Raw genomic sequence first — 20,266 nt, forward strand, 5'->3', positions numbered from 1 at the left:
GTATCCTACAGACTGAAAAAGATATTTCAATCTAAAATGGAAAACTTGCTAACATGGTACAATCTAGTGAACACGTTAAAATGAATTATGGGAAAACTAACAAACTATGACAGCAACTAGTGATTTGACTGGGGGACAGCGATAGTGACAACTGGAAACCCCTACTGTTAAAATTCTTTAGATGTTTATCTCAAAGCATGAGCTCATGGATTGTCACATACAGTGTCAGTGGACCAACAGTACCAACTTTGATGCCAATTTCCAGCTTTAAGTAGACTAATTGTAGATAAAAGCTCTGCTGTTAAATATTTGCTGTAGTGCAGTGTACATTCTGTTTTTAGTGTGGACTTCCCCTTTCAAATACCTCTCAAATAGACTTTCTACACACAGCTGATGGTCCTAAGTCTCTATGGTCCTTGTTGGCTTAGTAAGCCTGACTAATTAGATCTAAAGAAAATAGAATAGTCATTATAATCTGTACTTTTCACTGTAATTTACATGTAAGTCAAAGTAAATTACAAAAACAAAATTCAAACAGTCAAATGGGGCAACCTTGGTAGCCCAAAGGTTGAGACACATCTACATAGCCACAATGTTGATGGCTGGATTCCGACCACAGAGCTTGCATGTCATAACCTCTCTAACAGTTTCCTGTTTCTCTGCACCTTCAAATTTCACATAAAAGCAAAAAAAACAACAGTCAAGTACTTGAAGAGAGAACATTTTATTGGAGTGATACTGTACCTGATTTGACCTGATAGATCTATTTAGGAGTAGTTTGAAAGTTAATAAAAAAAACAAAAAAAAAACACACTAACATTTGGTTTGCAACTTGATATAAGTGGGTTAACAAGCCATACTCGGGCCTTTCCGAAAAACTGAAAAGAAAGCTCAGGCTTTCGACATTCAACAGACTCTTTGGTTCATTCTCTGTTATAAAACAAACGTCACATATTTACAAAGCTTTTACAGCAAACACCAGTGCAATATGAAACCTCATTGTGCTTAAACATAACAGGAACAGTCGCTCCGAGACGTATTAAAGTGCTTTCTTGCTCAGTAGTTAAGTGCATAGGAAAATCAGATTTACATAAACAAATTACACAAATGTGTCTGATTCATCTTGAGGCTAAGACAGCAGTGTCCTACACTTTTAAAACTAATCAGCAGGACCAGAAATCATACTCTTACTTTTCTTTACTCTTCTCATATATATGTACATACTGATGATCCATCAATAGGTCATTCATATGTTGACTCAATCAGTAAACACCAATACCCCCATCCAGTGGCTTGAAAACTCCCATTTCTTCTGACGTAATAAAGATAAAAAGGCACAGTCAATGAGAATTTCATCTATGACAAATTCCACTACTTATTTAAAGTCCAAGTCCATTAAAAATATACAAATGCGTTTTCTTGACCAGAGTGCAAAGTCTCAATCCAGATAGTTTTAATGTGATTTGCTGAAGTTTAAATATGTTGGCTGTAGCTCAGCGTCACAGTCAAAAGTCTCAAAAGTATCCTGAATGTATCCACAGACATCAGTTATCTTCCTTTTGTGTGCACACAGTTATGAGGTGCACTTTGACAGAGGCTAATTCTTAATTTGTTCACAGTCTACGCAAAATTTGTGAAAAACTATCTGGATATATAACACTCAGTCAAAGAAAAATAGGTTTTGTTGTATTTTACAGGTGGACTGACCATTTGAAAGTTTCCTCATGTGCTGATTAATGTTCACCAGGTGGAAATCAAACCTTCTGAAGTCGAAAAATAAAACTGAATTAGATTAAGTAACGGCATATAAAGTATAAAACAACAACGGCGCATGTTGTCTTTGATAGTTTGAGTCACTCGTACACTCGTCAGTGCTATTTAACCTGTTAAGGCTGAATGGGAGTGTAAGACAAGAGTTTGGTGGGTTGCATACTTCTTTAAAAATCAACTCAAAATCTTTTTATAATCTAAAAAAACAAACAAATTCTTAAACCCAACTAACATCAATCAGAGTGAATCAGCCCGAGCATTTACATTAGGTATAACACAGGGGTAAATAAACATAATCTAAAATCCAAATTAAGACACTGAATTGGCGGATGAACACATTTCTCTAACAATATTTACAGTTTTACATATCATTCTTGAACGTCTGCGAGTTTGAACGTAATAAATAATTTTGAAAAAAGGGAAGGCTTCATCCGCTCTTGCTCTAAGTACTAAAATGCACACGAGGCAGGCACATCAATACTCCCTGAGGCTGATGACTTATAGCGAGCTCAGTCAGCTTCTGTTATAATACTGGTGGTGTCCGATTCATCGAAGGTCCTCTTGTAGCGGACGGTGGAAGAGAAGTGGGCTCTTTTCTTCTTGTAGATGACGAAGGCGATGGCTAAAAGGAGGGCTATGATGATGATGATGAAGAGACCCAGTGCCACGGGAGAGCCTGCGGACTCTGAGGAGCAAAAGTTCAGTTAGTCGATTACCGGGAGAAACGGGACGTCATCACAGATTTGACTTCCTACAGCTTCCATCTGAGTTAACACCCCTCTGTGTGTAAGAATATGTGATCTGCGTTCAACTGTATGTACTTATGACTGTTGAAAAGGTGGAGCCTTTTTTGACTGATTGATTTGGGTTCCTACACGCAGCTGGTGATTGGACTACAAGTCGCCTAAGACCCAGAAAGTCTACCTACCCTGAGGAAGGTTCGTAAACAACTCCCGTGGCGACAAGAGACTGCCTTTGAGGATTATAGTCTACGGTTTGAAAGATACAGCATCTAAAATTAAATGAGGATACAGTACTGATGGGTTCTGAGAGCTGTGGTTGCAGCAGGAAACGTGTTGCTTGCATCGCCTGACATCATGGGTTATCAGAGTTACACCCTGTCAGTTCCCCGTGCAATGACCTCCCTTTTGTTAGAACAGAAAACCTCATGTCCAGGCCATCTGCGAGATGGTTGAGGTATAACAATATTCTGTTATCACTGTGTAATGTGGAGGTCAACTGCTGCACAGTGTTAAATCTGGCAACACTCCTGCCAGTGGAGGATGATGGGATATCCTCATGACTGTCTGTTGTAACACAGGCTTGCAGCCCACTGGATGATCTTGCGAACATACCTCTGCCTAACTCTGACTGTGGTTTGGTATGTTGATGGCTCTGTTAGAAAGGATGTTGACACTGGTAAAAATGAAGTTGGCTACGCAATTGTATGTAACCATGACATAACTTGAAGCTGCGTATTTACCAAACCATCTGTCAGCCCAAGCTGCAGAACAGTTTGTGCTCACATGAACCTGCATACTGTAAAAACAAAACATTAAATAAAAGGACAGAACTCCCCATGTATTTGAGTCACTCAAATGTATTTATCATTTGAGTCAATGGAAGATTTAATGCTTAATTACTGTGTGCAACTAAACAAAATGTTGAGCTCTATCCACACACAGGTGAAAGCAGCGATCCTGCAACCAACTGAGGGACCTCTACACAATCTCCAACCAGGAGACTGGCTTGTGTTAAAGGACGTGAAGAGGAAACACTGGAGGAAACCCAGGTGGACAGGACCACATCAGATTCTGCTGACCACTCCTGCAGCCATCAAGGTAAAGAGACAAAGCAGCTGGATTCACACCAGCCACTGCAGGCAGGTGCCACTGCTGAAGGAAGGACAGGGTGAGAGACCAACTTCGCCCAGACCAGACCAGGAAGAGAAGTAGCTGATAAGGTGCAACAGACACCCACTTATAACCTAGGAAGAAATGTGGTCTGTTCCCACTGAGGTTTAAAAACCTAAAGGGAACCAATGGTTGCTACGCAGCTTAACAGGAGAAATAATAAGTCTCCCAACAGAAAGTTAAGCACTGGTGGCCTCTGACCTCAGAAGATGGATCGACGAGCCCCTCAGTGCTTTGCAACGAACCAGACACCCTTAAGTGAAGAGGTTACGAAGACATCTGACATCTGGCGACAGTCATTTTTATTTTGTTGTGATATTTGTATTGTGTATCTTTTGGGTGATTTGACCTAATCATTCCGCTTGTATGTGCAAGCCGTCGATTTCACCGCAGCACACGTGACATCAACTGACGTGTGTTTTACTTGCTTTAACATGATTTCTTGACGCAGCCTACAATCATTTCTGACTTGATTTAATAAAGAATGATCAAAAGGGGGGAAACCTGAGGGAAATTATTGAATGAATATGGATAAATGCTTGTCTGAACTTCTGAAAGGTTAAAAATGCCCAGTGACAGTAATAGAAACCATGTTTGTGCGACTGCACAGTATGTTCCACTGTGAAAGAGAAACAAAGAACATCTGTTCATGCTGAAGCATATCCCGCCATGTCTGTTTGGATATAACCACACATAGATTAGTCACAACAACTCCTAGAGGTTGGTGTGAAAGAGATAAAGAAGTAGTATCTACTGCAGTATCTACTATCTGTCAGATCTGTCTATATCGAGTGTGAGTGAGCCATACTCTGAGCATTAATGAGGGTGTGACAATACTGTACTGAGAGTTGTTTCTTTCCTCATTGAAGTCAAGTGCAAGCGCTGAATTGCCAAGACAATACTCACTTGCTTGAGTTTTGCAGATGACACGACTGCGGCTTGCGTCACAGCTTACATAAGTCCACTTTCCTGTGTCTTCTGACGTCATGACAGCACAGCGGTGCTTCCCAGTAAACGCAGCCTCAGGCTTCCAGTTAGAGTAAGACACATCTGAGCCATCTTGCCAGACTTCAGGCTTACCTGAGAGGAAGAACAAGGAGACTCTGAGTGGAGTGTTCGAGGAGAGAGCGGGGCAGAGGGAGAGGGACTCTAAACACAAATGCCACCAATAATGTGCTTCTGTATGATTTCTAGGATATACCGTATTTCCTCTAATAGAGGCAGGGGCCTTTATTTACCTCAACTGCAGAGAGTACCAGGCTTTATTGGAGGCAGACTTATATTAGAGAGAGGCCTTTATTTCTAATTCCCTCTGTTTGATGAGTATCTTTGCTCATATTTTAGTACAAAGCCTCCTTGTTTACTGATCTGCTTCCATTTGCTCTGTTAATTTTTTGTTATTGCATTATGCTTTTAATATAGACTCAACACTTCAAATTTAGTTACTGTCTTCTTGTGGCACTTGTACGTTACTACAAACTACAGTTGGCTGAGACATTATCACACATACACCCACAGTGAATGAAATAGGATAATAATACTTTCGATGAGTAATCCAGAAAAACAAAGTATTGAAAAGAGCATGATTATATTGTTGAATTTATTAAATTAAAGTGGTGGATATGTACATTATGCTTAGCTGGCATGCACATTACACAACAGGCACCAGGAGTTTATCCACCCTTGTTTGTTCATGTCAACCACACCCCTGGCCATTATCGGTGACCCAGTTTTTAACTGACTACCGAATTTTATTTGAGGAAATATGGTATTGAGTTTATCTGACTCAAATTAAGAAGATAACATAATCATAAACATTGACTGAGAACATTCCTCAGAAGATCCTGCTCAGTTGGTGAAGAATTTGTTTGTTTCAGTCACCTGTTACTTGATAAAATCTTGATTTTATAACCTTTATTTGATCAGGTAATCTCATTGAGATTAAGAGAGACCTGAGTACAGCTAAAGAAGTAAGTGCAGTATTGGAAGGAAGTCTTCCCGAGTTCAGTATTAGTTGAGAGGTATCAAGAGTTATTGATAGTCCCAGGTTCTGGTCTGGTCTATGTGATATACTGAGGCAGACAATGATGGGTATGATATTTATCTCCTTTAAGGAAACAGAGGGCACACTGGTAACCTGCATCAAGTCGTTTTAAGGTGGAATGAGCAGCATGGCAGTAAAGGATATCTTTACAGTGAAGCACAGACATGGTGTTCTACTGTACAATGGTTTTTCCTGTCCTCATGAGACAAACATGCTTTATTCCAAGATATAAGAGATCAATTTTTATCTTGAGATTATGTACCAGTTTTTCCACATGAGGTAAAAAGTAAGACTGCTATCTGTCAATTATGATCATTTGAAAAACACAAAATGCTGATTTTTTTATCTAAAAATGTAACTTCTTCAATTATATGTATGAATGTAATCATAATAACTATAGTGAAAAACTACACATCGGTTATCAATTATTATCTGTATCTGATTATTATTAACTATCTGAATCCTCAACAGTATTTTACTGTCTAGCTTCTGTTTGAAATTCTGCCGTTTACCTGGAGTATCGAAGTCCATGCTAAGCCATACTCGACTGGTGATGAGAGGGTCGTCATATATGTACTTCGTTACAAAATCGTTCTCCTCTTTGGTTTTTATCGTCAGCAGTTGAGCACCTGTCAGCGGAAGAAAAAAAACTTGGACTCAAATTGCTTCAGATAAATACTAATAAATACTAATCTGTTGTTTCCTACACACACACACACACACACACACACACACACACACAGGTAAACTCACCCATGCTTTGACAGATGTCTCTGGCCTGCTTCATGCTGTAGACGCTGTAGTTGTAGAAGCTCATGTCGAAGGCATAACAGTGATCCTGATGCTGCACCCACTTGGATGTACCATTGCTCTGAGGGCAGTGATTGGCCTCTGGGGCTGCTCGAAGTTTGGCTCCTGATTCATAACAACACAGAGACCAGACGGTAGCTGAATATTTTCTCAGTATGGGCAGATTTTAACCATGTTCCTCCTACATGATTAAAGAAGAACAAAAATGGCCTGTGTGGTTCTATACATAAAACACAACGGTGTCTTACTCTGTGAACTGGTGGTTTTGGTGGTGGTGTAGCAGATGGCTCCATCTACCAAAGTATGGCAGCTGGTCCGCACCCAGGCTCCAGCGGGGGTTACAAAAACACAGACAGCCTCTTGATCATCTGAGCTGTATTCCTCCTGTGAGTCAGTGATGTTGGCTTTGTAGTCAAATCTCGTTCCATCAGACCACTCATAGTGTGAGTCGCTAACCTGCACGGAGAGAGAGAGAGAGAGAGAGAAGTGAAATTATGAGCGAATCAATAATTATCAGGCAACCAGCACTACTCCATGGGTCTGCAAAAAAAAAAGTGAGATAAACTTGGGATGCAGTCACTATCTCATATGCTTAACAACTGTAATTAATTTTAAAATGTTTTCAGTCAGGTTTTGATTAAGAAAAAATCTTACATCCTGGTTCGACAGGCCAATCCAGAGCGGGAAACCATCTGTTTTGGCGATGAGCTGCAAATGTGAACTGTGCTTGGCGTCATGGACACTTGCCAGGTGGCCTCCACGCTGAGCACACTGTTCCAGAGCCTGGTACCAACTCAACTTTTGGGTCACAACCACATAGGTTAAGCTTTCCAAATGTTGAAAATCCCTGAGTGACTTCTTGTACTCCTGTTTTGATTCTTTGGAGAGGAGGATTCAAAAGCATTAAATATTTTCAATAATTATAATACAGGTGTCATAGGAATATGAATTAAGATTCGAGTGTGATACACCAACCTTTGTCTATTTTGCAGGTCACAATTGCCCTTTGTTTGAACTCTGGGAATAACATTTTGTTTGTGACGAGAAGCCAGTTGCCTTGAATAGTGAGACCAGCCAAGAAGGACCCGTTTACATCTGGTCTGCCGCTTCTCCAGTTGGAGTATTGGACATTTGTGTCATCGTGCCACCTCATCTGGTTACCTACAGAAGAACAAAATCACTATTAACACTGGTATAATGATATAAATACTGCCGATCACTTGTACTCACTTCATTTACAAAATTTCAGTCCTCAGACCTTCAGCAGGTAGCAAACACCACTGATACCATATACTGTATATGTAAATATAGCCTGTGATCAACCAACTGATCTCCTTGCATCCATGCAAATTAAAGTCAGTGAGCTCTTTGTTCATGTAGGCCTTAATAATTTGTTCCTGATGAAGGTCTGAGGGCAGAAACATCAGAAATAAAGTGAGTATAAGTGATTGACAGTGAGTGTGATTTCATAATTCATTAAAAAACCTGTCTGTAAGACTTTCTGGCATGCAAGAACTCTGTAGTAACGTAAAAAAGAAAAGAGATTTCTGGAATTAGTTCAGCCAATCAGCCAATACCCTGGGTTTAGGATCTGTATCAGGAGAAAAATATGGGCTTGTGACACCTCTATTGCATGACAGGCATAATGGATTTTGAATTACAAATGAAAAGAAATTGATCTAGGTGTCCACAGATGTACATACATGCAATGACCACAGATACGTATATATGTCTGTATTTCCCAGCAAACAAAGTCAGAAATAAGGCCATACTCCAGGGGACAAAAATAGCCAAAGAATCACCTCATATGTTGGTCTTTTGGGTAAATGTATTTGCTATAAATTGCCTGACGAATCTACTAAAAATACAAAACAATTAGATATTTGTAGTCAAAGTAGTAAAACACTAACTGTTGTTATCTTTGACCATCCCCAGCCATACGAACTGGACCAAGTGTTGAAACGGTACGAGTTGGTCCTTGATAAATTCGTTCTCCTCTGCGTTCCTGATAGTTAGGATGTCTGCATCTTTGTCTGAAACACAAATGCATCATTTCTATCAAGCGTTTGGCTAAACATCAATCTGATACAGAAAGTTTCAGAAGTAAACATCGGGGACATAAAAAGATGTCCCTGAACTCGAAATTCTTACGGAGGTCTTTGCAGGTTTTATTAATCTGTTTTTTGTCAAACTGTTCCCATCTGGAGGCGACTAGCTGGAAGGAGTAGCAGTTCTTCTTGAAGGGGATCCAGTTGGGACCATTAATCTTATGGGGGCATTTCACTGCAACATCCTCTGGTGTGGTGATGATCTCTTCTGTAATGCAAAAGTTTAGATTTTTATTTTTTATTTATATGACAGTGTCAAAATGTTTAGTGTATTTGCAAGAAGGGAAACTGCAAGACTTAAGCAAAAAAAGCTGTAGGAAAAGAGGAAGGAAGCTTTGAGTGGTCGATAAAACTAGAAAAGCGCTATATGTGCGGTCCATTTACCATTTACTTTACAACCAAGGTAAACAAATTAAATTATAATTAATTAAAAGTATGAAATTGTTTAAAAGAATGAAAGAACAGAAAAGTTAACGAATAGTTCTTCCCAAGATTGGAATTTTCCTCTACAAGCACCTCCACATCCTCTTACTACAGGAGACTTGTCAGCAGGGTTGTAAATTTAAAAACAGTACAATATTTCAGCATTGTGCTCTAAATATTGTGATCCAGAACTGACATAACTACAGTATAAGCCTTTCTCTGACTCAATGAGTTCACCATCGTGCTGAAAAAGAGAAAATTTGCCAGCACTCCTGAGAGAATTTATGAAGTTCTTTTCGATTTTTCCCGTCTACAATACATGTGATATACACCAGCAGGAACTAAGTCTATTTATATGAGGAAATACAACAGTGATTTCTACTGATCTATATCCCATATCCCTACTCACTCTGTGGTTTGCGGCAGATAGCGCCTCCCAGCACCTGCTCACACTCGGTGGCTTTCCAGAAGCCGTCAGTGTCGAGGTAAACACAGCGGCCAGTGGTGACATCAGAAGACCAGCGACTGAATACGGTGTGACTGTGGTCAGTCCAGCGGTAGTGGATCCCATCCTGAACACAAACAAAGAAAACATCTTGTGTAAAATGATAGAAATAGTGGATTGAAAAAATAAAGACAGCCCTCCTTTGATACACTTACGTCTTCGCTAAAGAGGCCAATCCACATGGATGTGTTTGCACGGCTCACGTGCACGCTGAGGGTGGATTGCAGGAGTGCGTCGGCCACACTCGCCAGGTCCATGCCTTTACTTCGGCACTGCTCTAAAGCCTCGAACCAGGTGAGGTTTTTGACGAGAATGATGGTGTCGTTATTGACGGTGGAAGTCTCTTCGTGGATTTGTGGCGCCTCTACTTTATCTGAAATGAGTCAGTTATATATTTAAAGAATATCTTGTCATGTAAGCCGTACCAGAGACCTGTCTATGTTGCTGCAGTGCCTTGACCCCTTGGCTGACAGGGCACCCCAAAGGAGGTTGACGTTTAAGCCACGCATTGTTTACTGCCTTTTGTATGCTTCATAAAAAGTTTAACTTGAAGAGGAACTTTAGCATGCCAGATTAAGAAACTTAATTAAGTGAGTTTTGCAGCAAAATCTGAGTAATAAAGCCATGTTAAAGGTAGAGTCAGTGATTCTGGAGAAAGATTGTTTAATACACTTTTTGTCATATTTAGCGAATATATCTCCTCACAGTCCGATAGCTCTCTGTTTTGTGTGTGCACTAAAAACCAATCTGATACACAGCCCTGGCTCTGTAAATGGGAGACAAACAAAAGTGGCTCGGAGCAAGCCACACAACACTACTGTAGCCAATCAGCTGCGGGCACACAGGACAGGACAGGGGGAGGTCATCAGAGCTGCTGTCTGTGTGAGGACATGACATTCTCCCATCTCCAGCACCCGTTGAATGGTGGGGGAGGGCTGGCGAGCTGGAGAGAGAGAGGCGCTGTGGCCGACTCACAAAGAAAGTGTTTTCTCACAGTACAGATACGCTTCTATTTTATTAAATGTATCAATCCAAACTGAATCTGATCTCATGGAGTCCCCCCCACGTTTTTTTGGGCTCTCAGTCTGTTTCTGTCATATTTAGTAAGTAAGTAAGCGTAATCTGAGCAGGCAGCTGTTTAAATCACACAACTATCCTGCTGTATATGTGTTTCGAATTTATTAACCGTATCAATGAATCAATAAATACAAACACTGTCAATTTCTTCTTCTTGTGGTTCGGTAAATTTCTGCTGTCAGTCAAGCCTGGCAGAGGCTGTTTGGCCAGCTGCTGTCCTCTCAGCTCCAAAGGAGACACGGGGAGGCCACAGAGAGGCGGAGACTGTGGATGGACTGTTGTGCTCACGTGAGACGATATTTTTTCCCACTCATGATAATGTGTAAGAGAACCAGAAGTGACTCTACAGCTGACGCATCGCTCTGGATTCCGCCATATTTCTCTTTTGGTTGTTGTCTTGACAAAGCAAATCCATGCTTTTGAAGAAACACGAAGGGAGGGGTGTATTTGTTTGAGTGTTAAGTTCAATTATCAACAATCTTTCTCCAGAATGAATGACTATACCTTTAATTGTTAGAAGTAGTAGATTTACCTGCATAGTGTTGGCAAATGGCCACATGTTGATACTGTGCACAGGAAGTATAGTCCCAGGTACCCATCATGGCAGAGTTGGGGTTATTGATTAAAAACACACACAGATCCATACTGTCTGGATCAAATGTCTATCAAGAAAGAGATAAAATACAAAATAAAAAAATCACATTATGAATCCAAATGTGGTGAAGCCTTTTTTTCTGATTGACATGAGATGATTTTATTATGAGCTACTATTGGTGCAGTACTGCGAACAGTATATCTGCAGTTTGTGGCTGGATAAAGATAATGCATGATAAGGAAATTTGCGTTAATACAGATATGAAGGTCAGGGAGACTTACATTGACTTTTATAGCCTTGTGCATGCCTAGAAGCAGGGGATTAAAATTAACGTAGGCGACTTGGGTCTGGTCCACCCATTCGGGTTTGGAACGACGGAGTTTCAGACCAATCCATATCCTTCCCATGTCTTTCACCTTTGGCAATAGGCTGGTGATGAAGTCTGAACACACACACACACAGTACAACAATATATTTTTTGTGTTGAATGGAGCATGCATTTTGACTCTGAAGAACTGTCAAAATCTGACTGGCTGAAATAAGAGGTTCAGTAAGGATAAGAAAACTAGGTAGTCAACATCATCTGAGTCATTTAAAGCCATGTTAATCATACTTGTTTTGTTCATTAGAACAATAGCAGTCCTCACCTTGCTCCACCTGATCTGATATGGTGACCAGGGTTCCCCTCACTGATTGGCATTCCTCATTGGCAGACTTGAATGTCACAGGTCTCGGGCTTGTCATCACTGTGTAGCACTGAAAAAGCATCATAATCATATGAGCAAAGAGAATCTATTTATCTATAAGAGCAATAGGATCTTTATGCCTCTCATGTCCCGTGTTATTGTGCTATATGCTCTATGTGAATGTTCTAGGATGTCAAGGAGAAGATTACAGGATATAGTAGTCAGTGTTTGCGGGTTGATTTTTCTTTGAAGAAAAAAAATATGTCTTTTAACAACAATTAAATGATCCTACAGTTTCAAGAATAAGTATATAACAACGGGAGTTGAAGTGTCACGCAAGGTCTAACATGTAGATGCAGTGTTAAAAGGATCAGACCTTATTTCTGAAGGCCATAGAGTTATTTCCACATGGCAGTCCACCAGGCTGAGGCTCCAGAGGGTGTTTCTCCACCGACGTGATGTTGTGCCTTTCACACACAAAGGGCAATTTCGCCCCACAAGTGTGCCGATATGCTGCATGTAAATATACGACAGTAAAATGTATGCATTAGTAAAATATGCTTTTATACTCTCTAGATTAAAGTCAAAGTAAGTTTTTGCTAATTTTACAATACTGTTTTATGTTACTGTGGAAAAAGACTTTTTGAGAAAGAAATTTGTGCTATTTTCTGTTTTTCTAGTTGTTTTCCCAAGTGTATAATTTTGAACAAATACAGTGTAAATATTGAAAGTACTCCAAGAAAAAAAAAGAGTGTCACAATTTTAGATGCTGTTGTTTTTGTTCATGTAGTTTTAATTTTCATTTCTTTTTATGCATTAGACCTTGTACAAGCTTTTTGTCTTGGTTTGTTCATTGGCTGAACCGGGTTTTGATTGACAGGAGGAAATCCTGATATAACCGCTGTGATACTGATTAAAAATGTTCATGTTGGCTGAAAGACAAAAAAATAAGTCAACTGACTTAACTGTGAAAACTGTGAAAAATGTCTGAAAGTATCAGTCTGATAAACACAGCCATGATCAACTTCTTATTCACAGGGATGGGTTTCTTTTCCTGTGTTAGAAGTTTTTTTTTTAAGGCCATTATACATAGAATGACAGTCACCGAGCCGAAACAATATAAGCAAATTAAAAAATATCCTTACTCAGCTGTATAGAAACATGAGGATGTTTACTCACTTGGAAAAGAGTTATCAGGACTGATGGAGGTGCATCTGCCCAAGAAAGCTGCATCATAAAAGTACGCCTGCATGTACCTAGAACATACATTATTTCAGTCAACCTCGACATCACATTTTACCACATGTATACAGCAATAAGTCCCGTAAATATCTGATTGATTTGTATAAAATGTGAAGTATGTGTATGTGTCTGTACTGCCTTACGTCATCGGGAACACTCGCCCAGGCTCTCTCAAATCGACCCACCAGTTTTGCTTTAAATCTGAAATCTGTTCAAAACATGAAAGCTTCAATACCACAAAGTGTAATAATTATATGATAAACTTTATTACCTTCACAAAAAAACCCCCCAAAAAACTTGAATGTGAAAACAGGGACTTAAGGAATTTATATTGTAAAATATCTAAAGTATGATAACACTGCATTTAAATCCTTTTATGTTCAGTGATTATCAGAACTATATGTACATATTTGTAGCACTTTCATTAAGTTGGAAGACTAACAAAAGACAGATTGACACATTGATGCTGCGGAGGTCGAGATTTCATGAATTTTAGTCCCTAGTATGGGTCAAGCCTCCAAAACACTGGATCCTACATTTCCCACAATGCAACTTGCTAACATCTTTTGTTTGACCCTCCTTGCCAGGTAAACACCAACATCTTTCAAACTCAACATGTAACACAGGCGTTTTGTTATAAATTTGTAGTTTCCAACCCAAAGCTGACATATAATATATGTAATATATATATTTATTCTATCTTAACACGTCCTCAGGAGAAATCCAAAATGATCATGACATGCTCACTTACTGTGCTTATGTACTGGTGGATCTGTTTGGCAGCGGTGGGGCTAAGTGGTGCAGCCAATTTGCTGTCATTTGCACCGCAAAAGAGCTGTGCTTCCTCAAAACTCAGCTTAAAGTCATTCACAAACCAAAACTCTCCTCCATCTACGAAGAGAGACGTCTCATGGTGCCCACCTGGAAAACACAACAAAGGGCTCTAAAATCATGACATATTTTAGACTCACGGACAAATAATATCATACTCCTCCACAGACATGCACAACTGAAATCTATCTATCAGTGAACTGTCTGAGGATAACATGTTGAATTAAATAAATTCTGGTCACCGACAGATCTCAAAAGATAATTAGGCTTTCAACACAGATTCTGGAAACATTTGGTCATTACCAGGATTGTACCAGACTGGGTTCTTTGGTTCCTTTCCTGTTGAAACACAAAGAAAGAATGAATTAAATCAGGGACAAATCGCCTTTTTTACTTCATTACTGTGTTTAATGACACTGTACAAATAAATCAACTAGATTAATTGGACAGATTTCTGTGTGGCCAACATTACAAATCACTTTAATTAAGCTAGTTCACAATCAAAAAGCAACCATTGCTTTGTGCACACATCCACCACACTGTGGTGCTTTACCGCGTGGTATCTGGCAGACCCATTCAAGCCTGGCATCGCAGTGAAACGGCGTGGCGTAGAAAGGTGTGGGAGGTACGTCATGGAGCAGAAACACAAACAGATGTTTGAACGTGCTCTTCATTGTCTGGTGAGGGCAGAGATTGTTTGCAATATTATTATCACAACGGGAGAATGCAAGAAAAGCAGTTTCATAACTGTGACATTAGAGACATTGTTGCTTCCAGCAGTTCAGTGATAGCTGAAGACAAGACTGACTCTTTCTGACAACATTATCACCAATCCACACAACCAAAATGAGAGCAAAGGTCAGAGTCTGAGTGTCAAAATAAAAAGCAGTGCTTAAATGGAGGGCAACAGAGAGATAGAAACACTTCCTTCTCAAACAAACAAATGAAAATATCAATTTTGGTGTATGGCAAGTGACCACATCCCTATAATGTGAGAGAAGAGAAACAACTGTTCTGACTGGTTGTGATCATAATGCTGTCTTTTCTTTTCCATTTCGTTTCCAGATAGCATGTAAGATGTAGGAGTCATTGTGGGCGGATTTCAGCTGTGGCTCTTCTCATGAATCCCACAAACAGCGGAACAAATGGCCTTGATTCATAGATCACGCTGCACAATACGGATAACCAGATCTCTCAACACTAAAATGTTGTAAAATAAACGTTGAAATACGTGCATAAACAAAGATAAGAGAATATAAATGGCATATCTGGGTATGGAAATGGAGAATAAAGCCAGGACAAATCTTTATTTCTCATTTAAAGTCTCTATTTAGTTGTACAAATCTAGCCAGCTCACCTTAAATGCAGTGCAATCCCGACTGTAAGCATCATCCTCGTGGAAATCTTGGTGTAAAACATCCACAGATACCTGTACCAGAGTCATTAAATAAACAGACTTTACACTCAGAAATAAATGTCCTTTATTAACATTCAAACCACACATGGTGTGTTTGAGAAAAATAAAGACTAGCTGCAGGGTTGTGCATTATGAAATACAGCCAGTTTTCAATGCAGTTTGATATGTTTAATGCATTTTAAGTTATTTGATAAGTATCACTTTTATCATTATGTATACCAAAAAAAATTGACCTAAGGGATTTGCAAAGATGCATACTGTATGTCATTACACAATGTGTTAGGATGGGGGATGAAATTAGGGCTTTACTCACAGGACGGCCATCGCTCCACTGCCAGGAGCGATCTGCTGGGTTACGTCTGTTCAGGCCGACCCAGAAGTACCGATCATCGCTGCAACAAGACCAAACAACATGGGTAAACCGCTGTCATCCATGACATGATCTTAGTGCTTTATCTGCCCTCAACCTGATACTGAACCTCACCTCTGTTCCAACAAGTGTGAAATGTGAGACAGGAGATAGTATGTGTTTATGTTAACCTTCAAGTGAAGAGCTGAATGTTTATGTGAGCACTGAGAGGAGGTTGAACTCAGAGGTATGCACCTATGAAGACATCGCTACTCCCACACCCAACACTCTTTTGCCCGGGGTGTGTGTGAAAGTTAAAACAACAATTCATGTCATGTTACAAAATAAGCACCGATAAAAACAGTAACGCTAATAATGCTTCAAATAGGAATAGATACAGTACTCGTGTACGTGTGTGTGTTTACCTGATGGTGTTTCTCATGATGCTGTGCAGGGCTCTCATCTCACTAACACTGGTGAAGCTGGGCAGGTTGGCTCCCAGAGCCTGACAAAACCTCTCAGCTTCCTCCCACGAACGTTTCCTGCTGAGCCTCTCCTCATGAAACACCTGACAAGGTGAAACAACAGTTCACAATAGCCAATAAAACTGTTCAGTAAAAAAAAAAAAGACTCGAGAGGACTAAAGAAAGCCAATTCAACTGTCAGATCATGTTATTTAGAATCAAATAAACAGCGATGGCAAATTGGCAGAGATCATCGTCTAATCTGGAAGCAGATTGATACTCTACAGGAATGGTCATTTGTTCCAAATAATAAGATTTTAGAATGATGATAATACATTTTTGCTTCACTCTACTACTTAATATTACTTTCTTGCTCCAGGTTTGGTTTGTGTTTTGTTTTGAGTGACTAGTGATATTCTCATAAAGTGACTTCCATTCTGGGAATAATTAACTTCTTTCACAACCACTATCACCTCCTCCAAACAACTATCGTTGCTAATGGTGAAAAAAGTCTAGAGTACATGACCACAGATATCAGCTCACACACACGTGTTTCCACTTCAGAGGACATTACTTTGACTTACATTCATTTTCCAGAGACTTATCCTAACTTTCACCACCCTAAAATTAATGATTTACATTAACTTGCGTTTTGTCCCCATAAGGGAGGCGAGTCCTCACAACATGAGAAATACCTGGACCACACACACACACACCTTGTAGCAGTATCTGCTATCTGAATTGGACATCCATCCATCTGAACAGTTTTTGCTGAGGTCCGGCTCTGGTTCTGGGGGCGGAGGTGGACTGAGGTCTGTCCTACAAATGGTGCCGGCCTTAAAAGTGGTACAGTTCTTCGTCTCCCAATGGCCAAGGGGTTTTGCGGTGGAAATCACAACACAACCTCCATCCAGCTCTGAAATACACATACAGATGTACAATATCAAATGCTTTGTGTGGTACTGCTGATACAGTTACTGTTAATGTCCATATAAATTATAGGTATAAGAAACCTCCTGGTTTTACAGACACTACTGAAGTAAACATTCACAACTTTGATTTTGTTGTCTAGTGTTTGTCTGTTTTTAAATCAGTTTGGGAGTGAAAGCAGGTTCGGGACGTGTGATATGATTTTGGTTGTGGGGCGATCAGTTTCTGTATATTTGTTGGGGGGTTTACATGTATTTTGACGCTGTCGGCACACACACAGGACACAGAGGTGAATAATATTGATGAAATGTGTTTTTTTGTGGACATTTCCGCCAACAATCTCGACCCAATTTGGTATGGAACTTGGACTTGTGTCCCAACCATTTTCAATTACTAAAATAACAATTTTCAATCACTGTGCACTTGTAAAAATACTTTTATTTAAAAAGGTTGTTTTGGCAGAAAGAGGAAACGTGGAGACAGAGGTGGATGACATGCAAAAAAAGTTCCCCAGCAAGGAATTGAAACTGTGGGTGTTGCATTTATGTGGCATATACTGGGACAACCCCACATTTTGTAATTCAACCCATTAACACCCACTGCTTTTTGAGGCTGGCTCTGAATTAAAACAAATTTACTTTTTTTTTTTTTTATCCTTAGACTTTGTGATGACTTAGTACATTAAGTTTTCAATGATTTATTTCATTGTTGGACTGCCATGCTGTTTTGAAGATAGGTTTTTAAGGTATTTTTAAGGTTTTAGTTGAATGCTCTACATGACCATGACCATTAAATGACCATAAAGATGAGAGTCTAGTTACTCAATACATACGGTTTAATACATATTAATGTTCATGTAACTAGCAGTCTGTTGCGGTTCTACATTGGCAGAAGAGTGAGTGGTAAAAGGTTACGTTTTTTCTTAGTAAATCAGTAAATCTGAACCTCCACACTAGAAAAAAAAACATATTCTGGAAAGACAGGTGCCGAAACACATGTATCAAATTATTATACTGAGATAAAAATAATATAAATTTAGGCTGCAACTAACGATTGTTTTCATCAATGTCATCAACTGATCTGTTGATTGTTTTCTCGATTAATTGATTAATCGTTTGTCGACAAGTCTGAAATGTTTTGTTTTTTTCCCAACCAACCATCCACAACCTAAAGATATTCAGTTTACAACTAAAGAACCTAGAAAATATTCATATACGACACACTGTACCCAGAGAATTAGGGCGTTTTATCTTAAAAAAATGACTCAAAACAATTAATTGATCATTAAAATAATTGGCGCATTTTCTGGAAACCAACTTATCATTGCATCTCTACTCTTAATATAATATACTATACACTAATATACTATAATATAATGAACTATACATTAATCATGAGCCTGTGTTGTCTTGTCCAGTCCTCCAGACTTGTGCCATACCTGCTAGGGAACTAAGTGGAGCACTGGCAACGTGGGTTTAACTTACCTGGTTCGAGCGAGCCCCAGTTGGTGTATGTCACCACACCCTTGTGCCCATCCTGGCTCAGCCACTGATACTCCCCTGTGGTCTTAATATCCTGCAGCCCGATCCAGAAATACTGAGTTTCATTTTTCATGTGCTCCGCAAGCAGACGGCTGATGAAGGCCTGCTCAAACCTGGAAAGATCAATAAAGTATGAGCCACCATTTTTCTGCTCAAGCATGGAGAAGACAGTTAAGATACTATTAAAGAAGCATATACAATGGAAGAGTTATCTGTTTTACAAATAAAAGTATTATTTTGACATGATACCAGAAAGTATTCACATGGGCAGCTGATGAGTGATGATCAGTGGGAAAACCAGTTGAACAACTTCGTACCTGTTTCTTATTGTGACGTTACAGCGATCCTTGAAGGTTACTTGATTGGTGTTCACTTGATAACACGAGTTTCCGTGTCTCCGCCAACCCTGAGGATCGACAGCAGTGAGACTTCAGCTACATTCAAATTACAAGCAAACATGGTCCAAATTTGTCACTTCCATGCTTGATCCTAGTTTTGATTCAAACTAAGTCCTCAGCGATGGGACTGTAGTGAGAACAGTCAGATCAGTATTCATATTCTCTTCATCAGAGTCAACTATGGTAGTTTCATTTTTGCATTCATTTCCAGCAATAGCTGCTAATACAGCTACAGAGCATTAACATTAAACATTTACTGAGCATGAAAGGGCATCAAAAAGTGTAGTAGACACGCATATCCAATAAACTTCAAACAGTTGCTGGACTAAAGAAACAATGTACAAAAGAAAGATGAAAGTCTGCACACTGTAGCTCCCTTAGATGCAGTTTAATGAGACATCCACCAATGGTGTTGTTGTTGGTGGATATCTCATTAAACTACATCTAAGGGAGCTACAGTGTGCGGACTTTCATCTTTCTTCTGAGCATCAAAGGGGACATAACATGCTTATTGTGATTTTCTGTTATTTTAATACTATTAAGATGTCAGATGTCTATATTAAACATGGTCAAAGATATAAAACTAGAGGTGAACATAGATAAAAATGCTCCCTGAAAGTCCAAATCCTGCTCTGTATGCTTCATTTGCAATGTGTCCTCTACTTCTTTCCGGTGATCACATCAGATCGTTTGCGCATGCCCACAAACAGCTGTTGGTAACCTTTGTTGATAAGGTTGTTCAATTCGTTGTCCACTCGCATATTTTGGATCAGATTCATTCTCTAACACATACAGATGCATTTGAGGAGTTGAGATTTCGAGTAAAGAACGAGAAAAAGAAGTGAAATCCTACTATTACTGTTTGTTTACGTAGGCTCTGGAGCCGCCAAAAGCCTGCAGAGGGGCAGCTTCCAGAAACTAACAATCAGAACAGAGTGGACTCATTGGGAGGGGGACCTTAAAGAGACAGGAGCTAAAACAGCTGGTTTCAGACAGAGGCTGAACTGAGGTGCTGCATAAAGGGCAAGTATAAGATAAATACAAGGTTTTTTGAACTGTGAATCATGCAAAGATATTCCAGTAGAACCCCAGATTAAAACCTGGAAATGTGCATGATATGTCCTCTTTAAGGTGAGTAATATGCATGCAGTCTTTCATTCTGA

At 39.6% G+C, this 20,266-nt stretch overlaps 1 protein-coding gene across 1 annotated transcript in view; it reads right to left on the minus strand.

Annotated features, from left to right (window-relative positions):
• Positions 1 to 708: 708 nt before the first annotated feature.
• ly75 (lymphocyte antigen 75) overlaps positions 709 to 20,266 on the minus strand; it is a 29,076-nt gene continuing 9,518 nt past the window's right edge. The window contains exons 10-35 of the mRNA XM_042410083.1: positions 19,023 to 19,111; positions 18,649 to 18,818; positions 16,951 to 17,150; positions 16,196 to 16,338; positions 15,735 to 15,813; positions 15,362 to 15,433; positions 14,558 to 14,681; positions 14,308 to 14,343; positions 13,925 to 14,094; positions 13,317 to 13,381; positions 13,111 to 13,187; positions 12,308 to 12,444; positions 11,893 to 12,001; positions 11,527 to 11,687; positions 11,183 to 11,312; positions 9,729 to 9,946; positions 9,478 to 9,640; positions 8,689 to 8,853; positions 8,448 to 8,570; positions 7,513 to 7,698; positions 7,192 to 7,415; positions 6,786 to 6,993; positions 6,481 to 6,642; positions 6,240 to 6,356; positions 4,590 to 4,763; positions 709 to 2,455 (exon numbers count right to left, since the gene is read on the minus strand). Coding sequence (XP_042266017.1) covers positions 2,280 to 2,455; positions 4,590 to 4,763; positions 6,240 to 6,356; positions 6,481 to 6,642; positions 6,786 to 6,993; positions 7,192 to 7,415; positions 7,513 to 7,698; positions 8,448 to 8,570; positions 8,689 to 8,853; positions 9,478 to 9,640; positions 9,729 to 9,946; positions 11,183 to 11,312; positions 11,527 to 11,687; positions 11,893 to 12,001; positions 12,308 to 12,444; positions 13,111 to 13,187; positions 13,317 to 13,381; positions 13,925 to 14,094; positions 14,308 to 14,343; positions 14,558 to 14,681; positions 15,362 to 15,433; positions 15,735 to 15,813; positions 16,196 to 16,338; positions 16,951 to 17,150; positions 18,649 to 18,818; positions 19,023 to 19,111 — 3,678 coding nt within the window. The 3' untranslated portion in view covers positions 709 to 2,279. The remainder of the gene's footprint in view (positions 2,456 to 4,589; positions 4,764 to 6,239; positions 6,357 to 6,480; positions 6,643 to 6,785; positions 6,994 to 7,191; positions 7,416 to 7,512; positions 7,699 to 8,447; positions 8,571 to 8,688; positions 8,854 to 9,477; positions 9,641 to 9,728; positions 9,947 to 11,182; positions 11,313 to 11,526; positions 11,688 to 11,892; positions 12,002 to 12,307; positions 12,445 to 13,110; positions 13,188 to 13,316; positions 13,382 to 13,924; positions 14,095 to 14,307; positions 14,344 to 14,557; positions 14,682 to 15,361; positions 15,434 to 15,734; positions 15,814 to 16,195; positions 16,339 to 16,950; positions 17,151 to 18,648; positions 18,819 to 19,022; positions 19,112 to 20,266) is intronic.

Source organism: Thunnus maccoyii, chromosome 1 (genome assembly GCF_910596095.1).
Source record: "Thunnus maccoyii chromosome 1, fThuMac1.1, whole genome shotgun sequence".
Taxonomy (NCBI): domain Eukaryota; kingdom Metazoa; phylum Chordata; class Actinopteri; order Scombriformes; family Scombridae; genus Thunnus; species Thunnus maccoyii.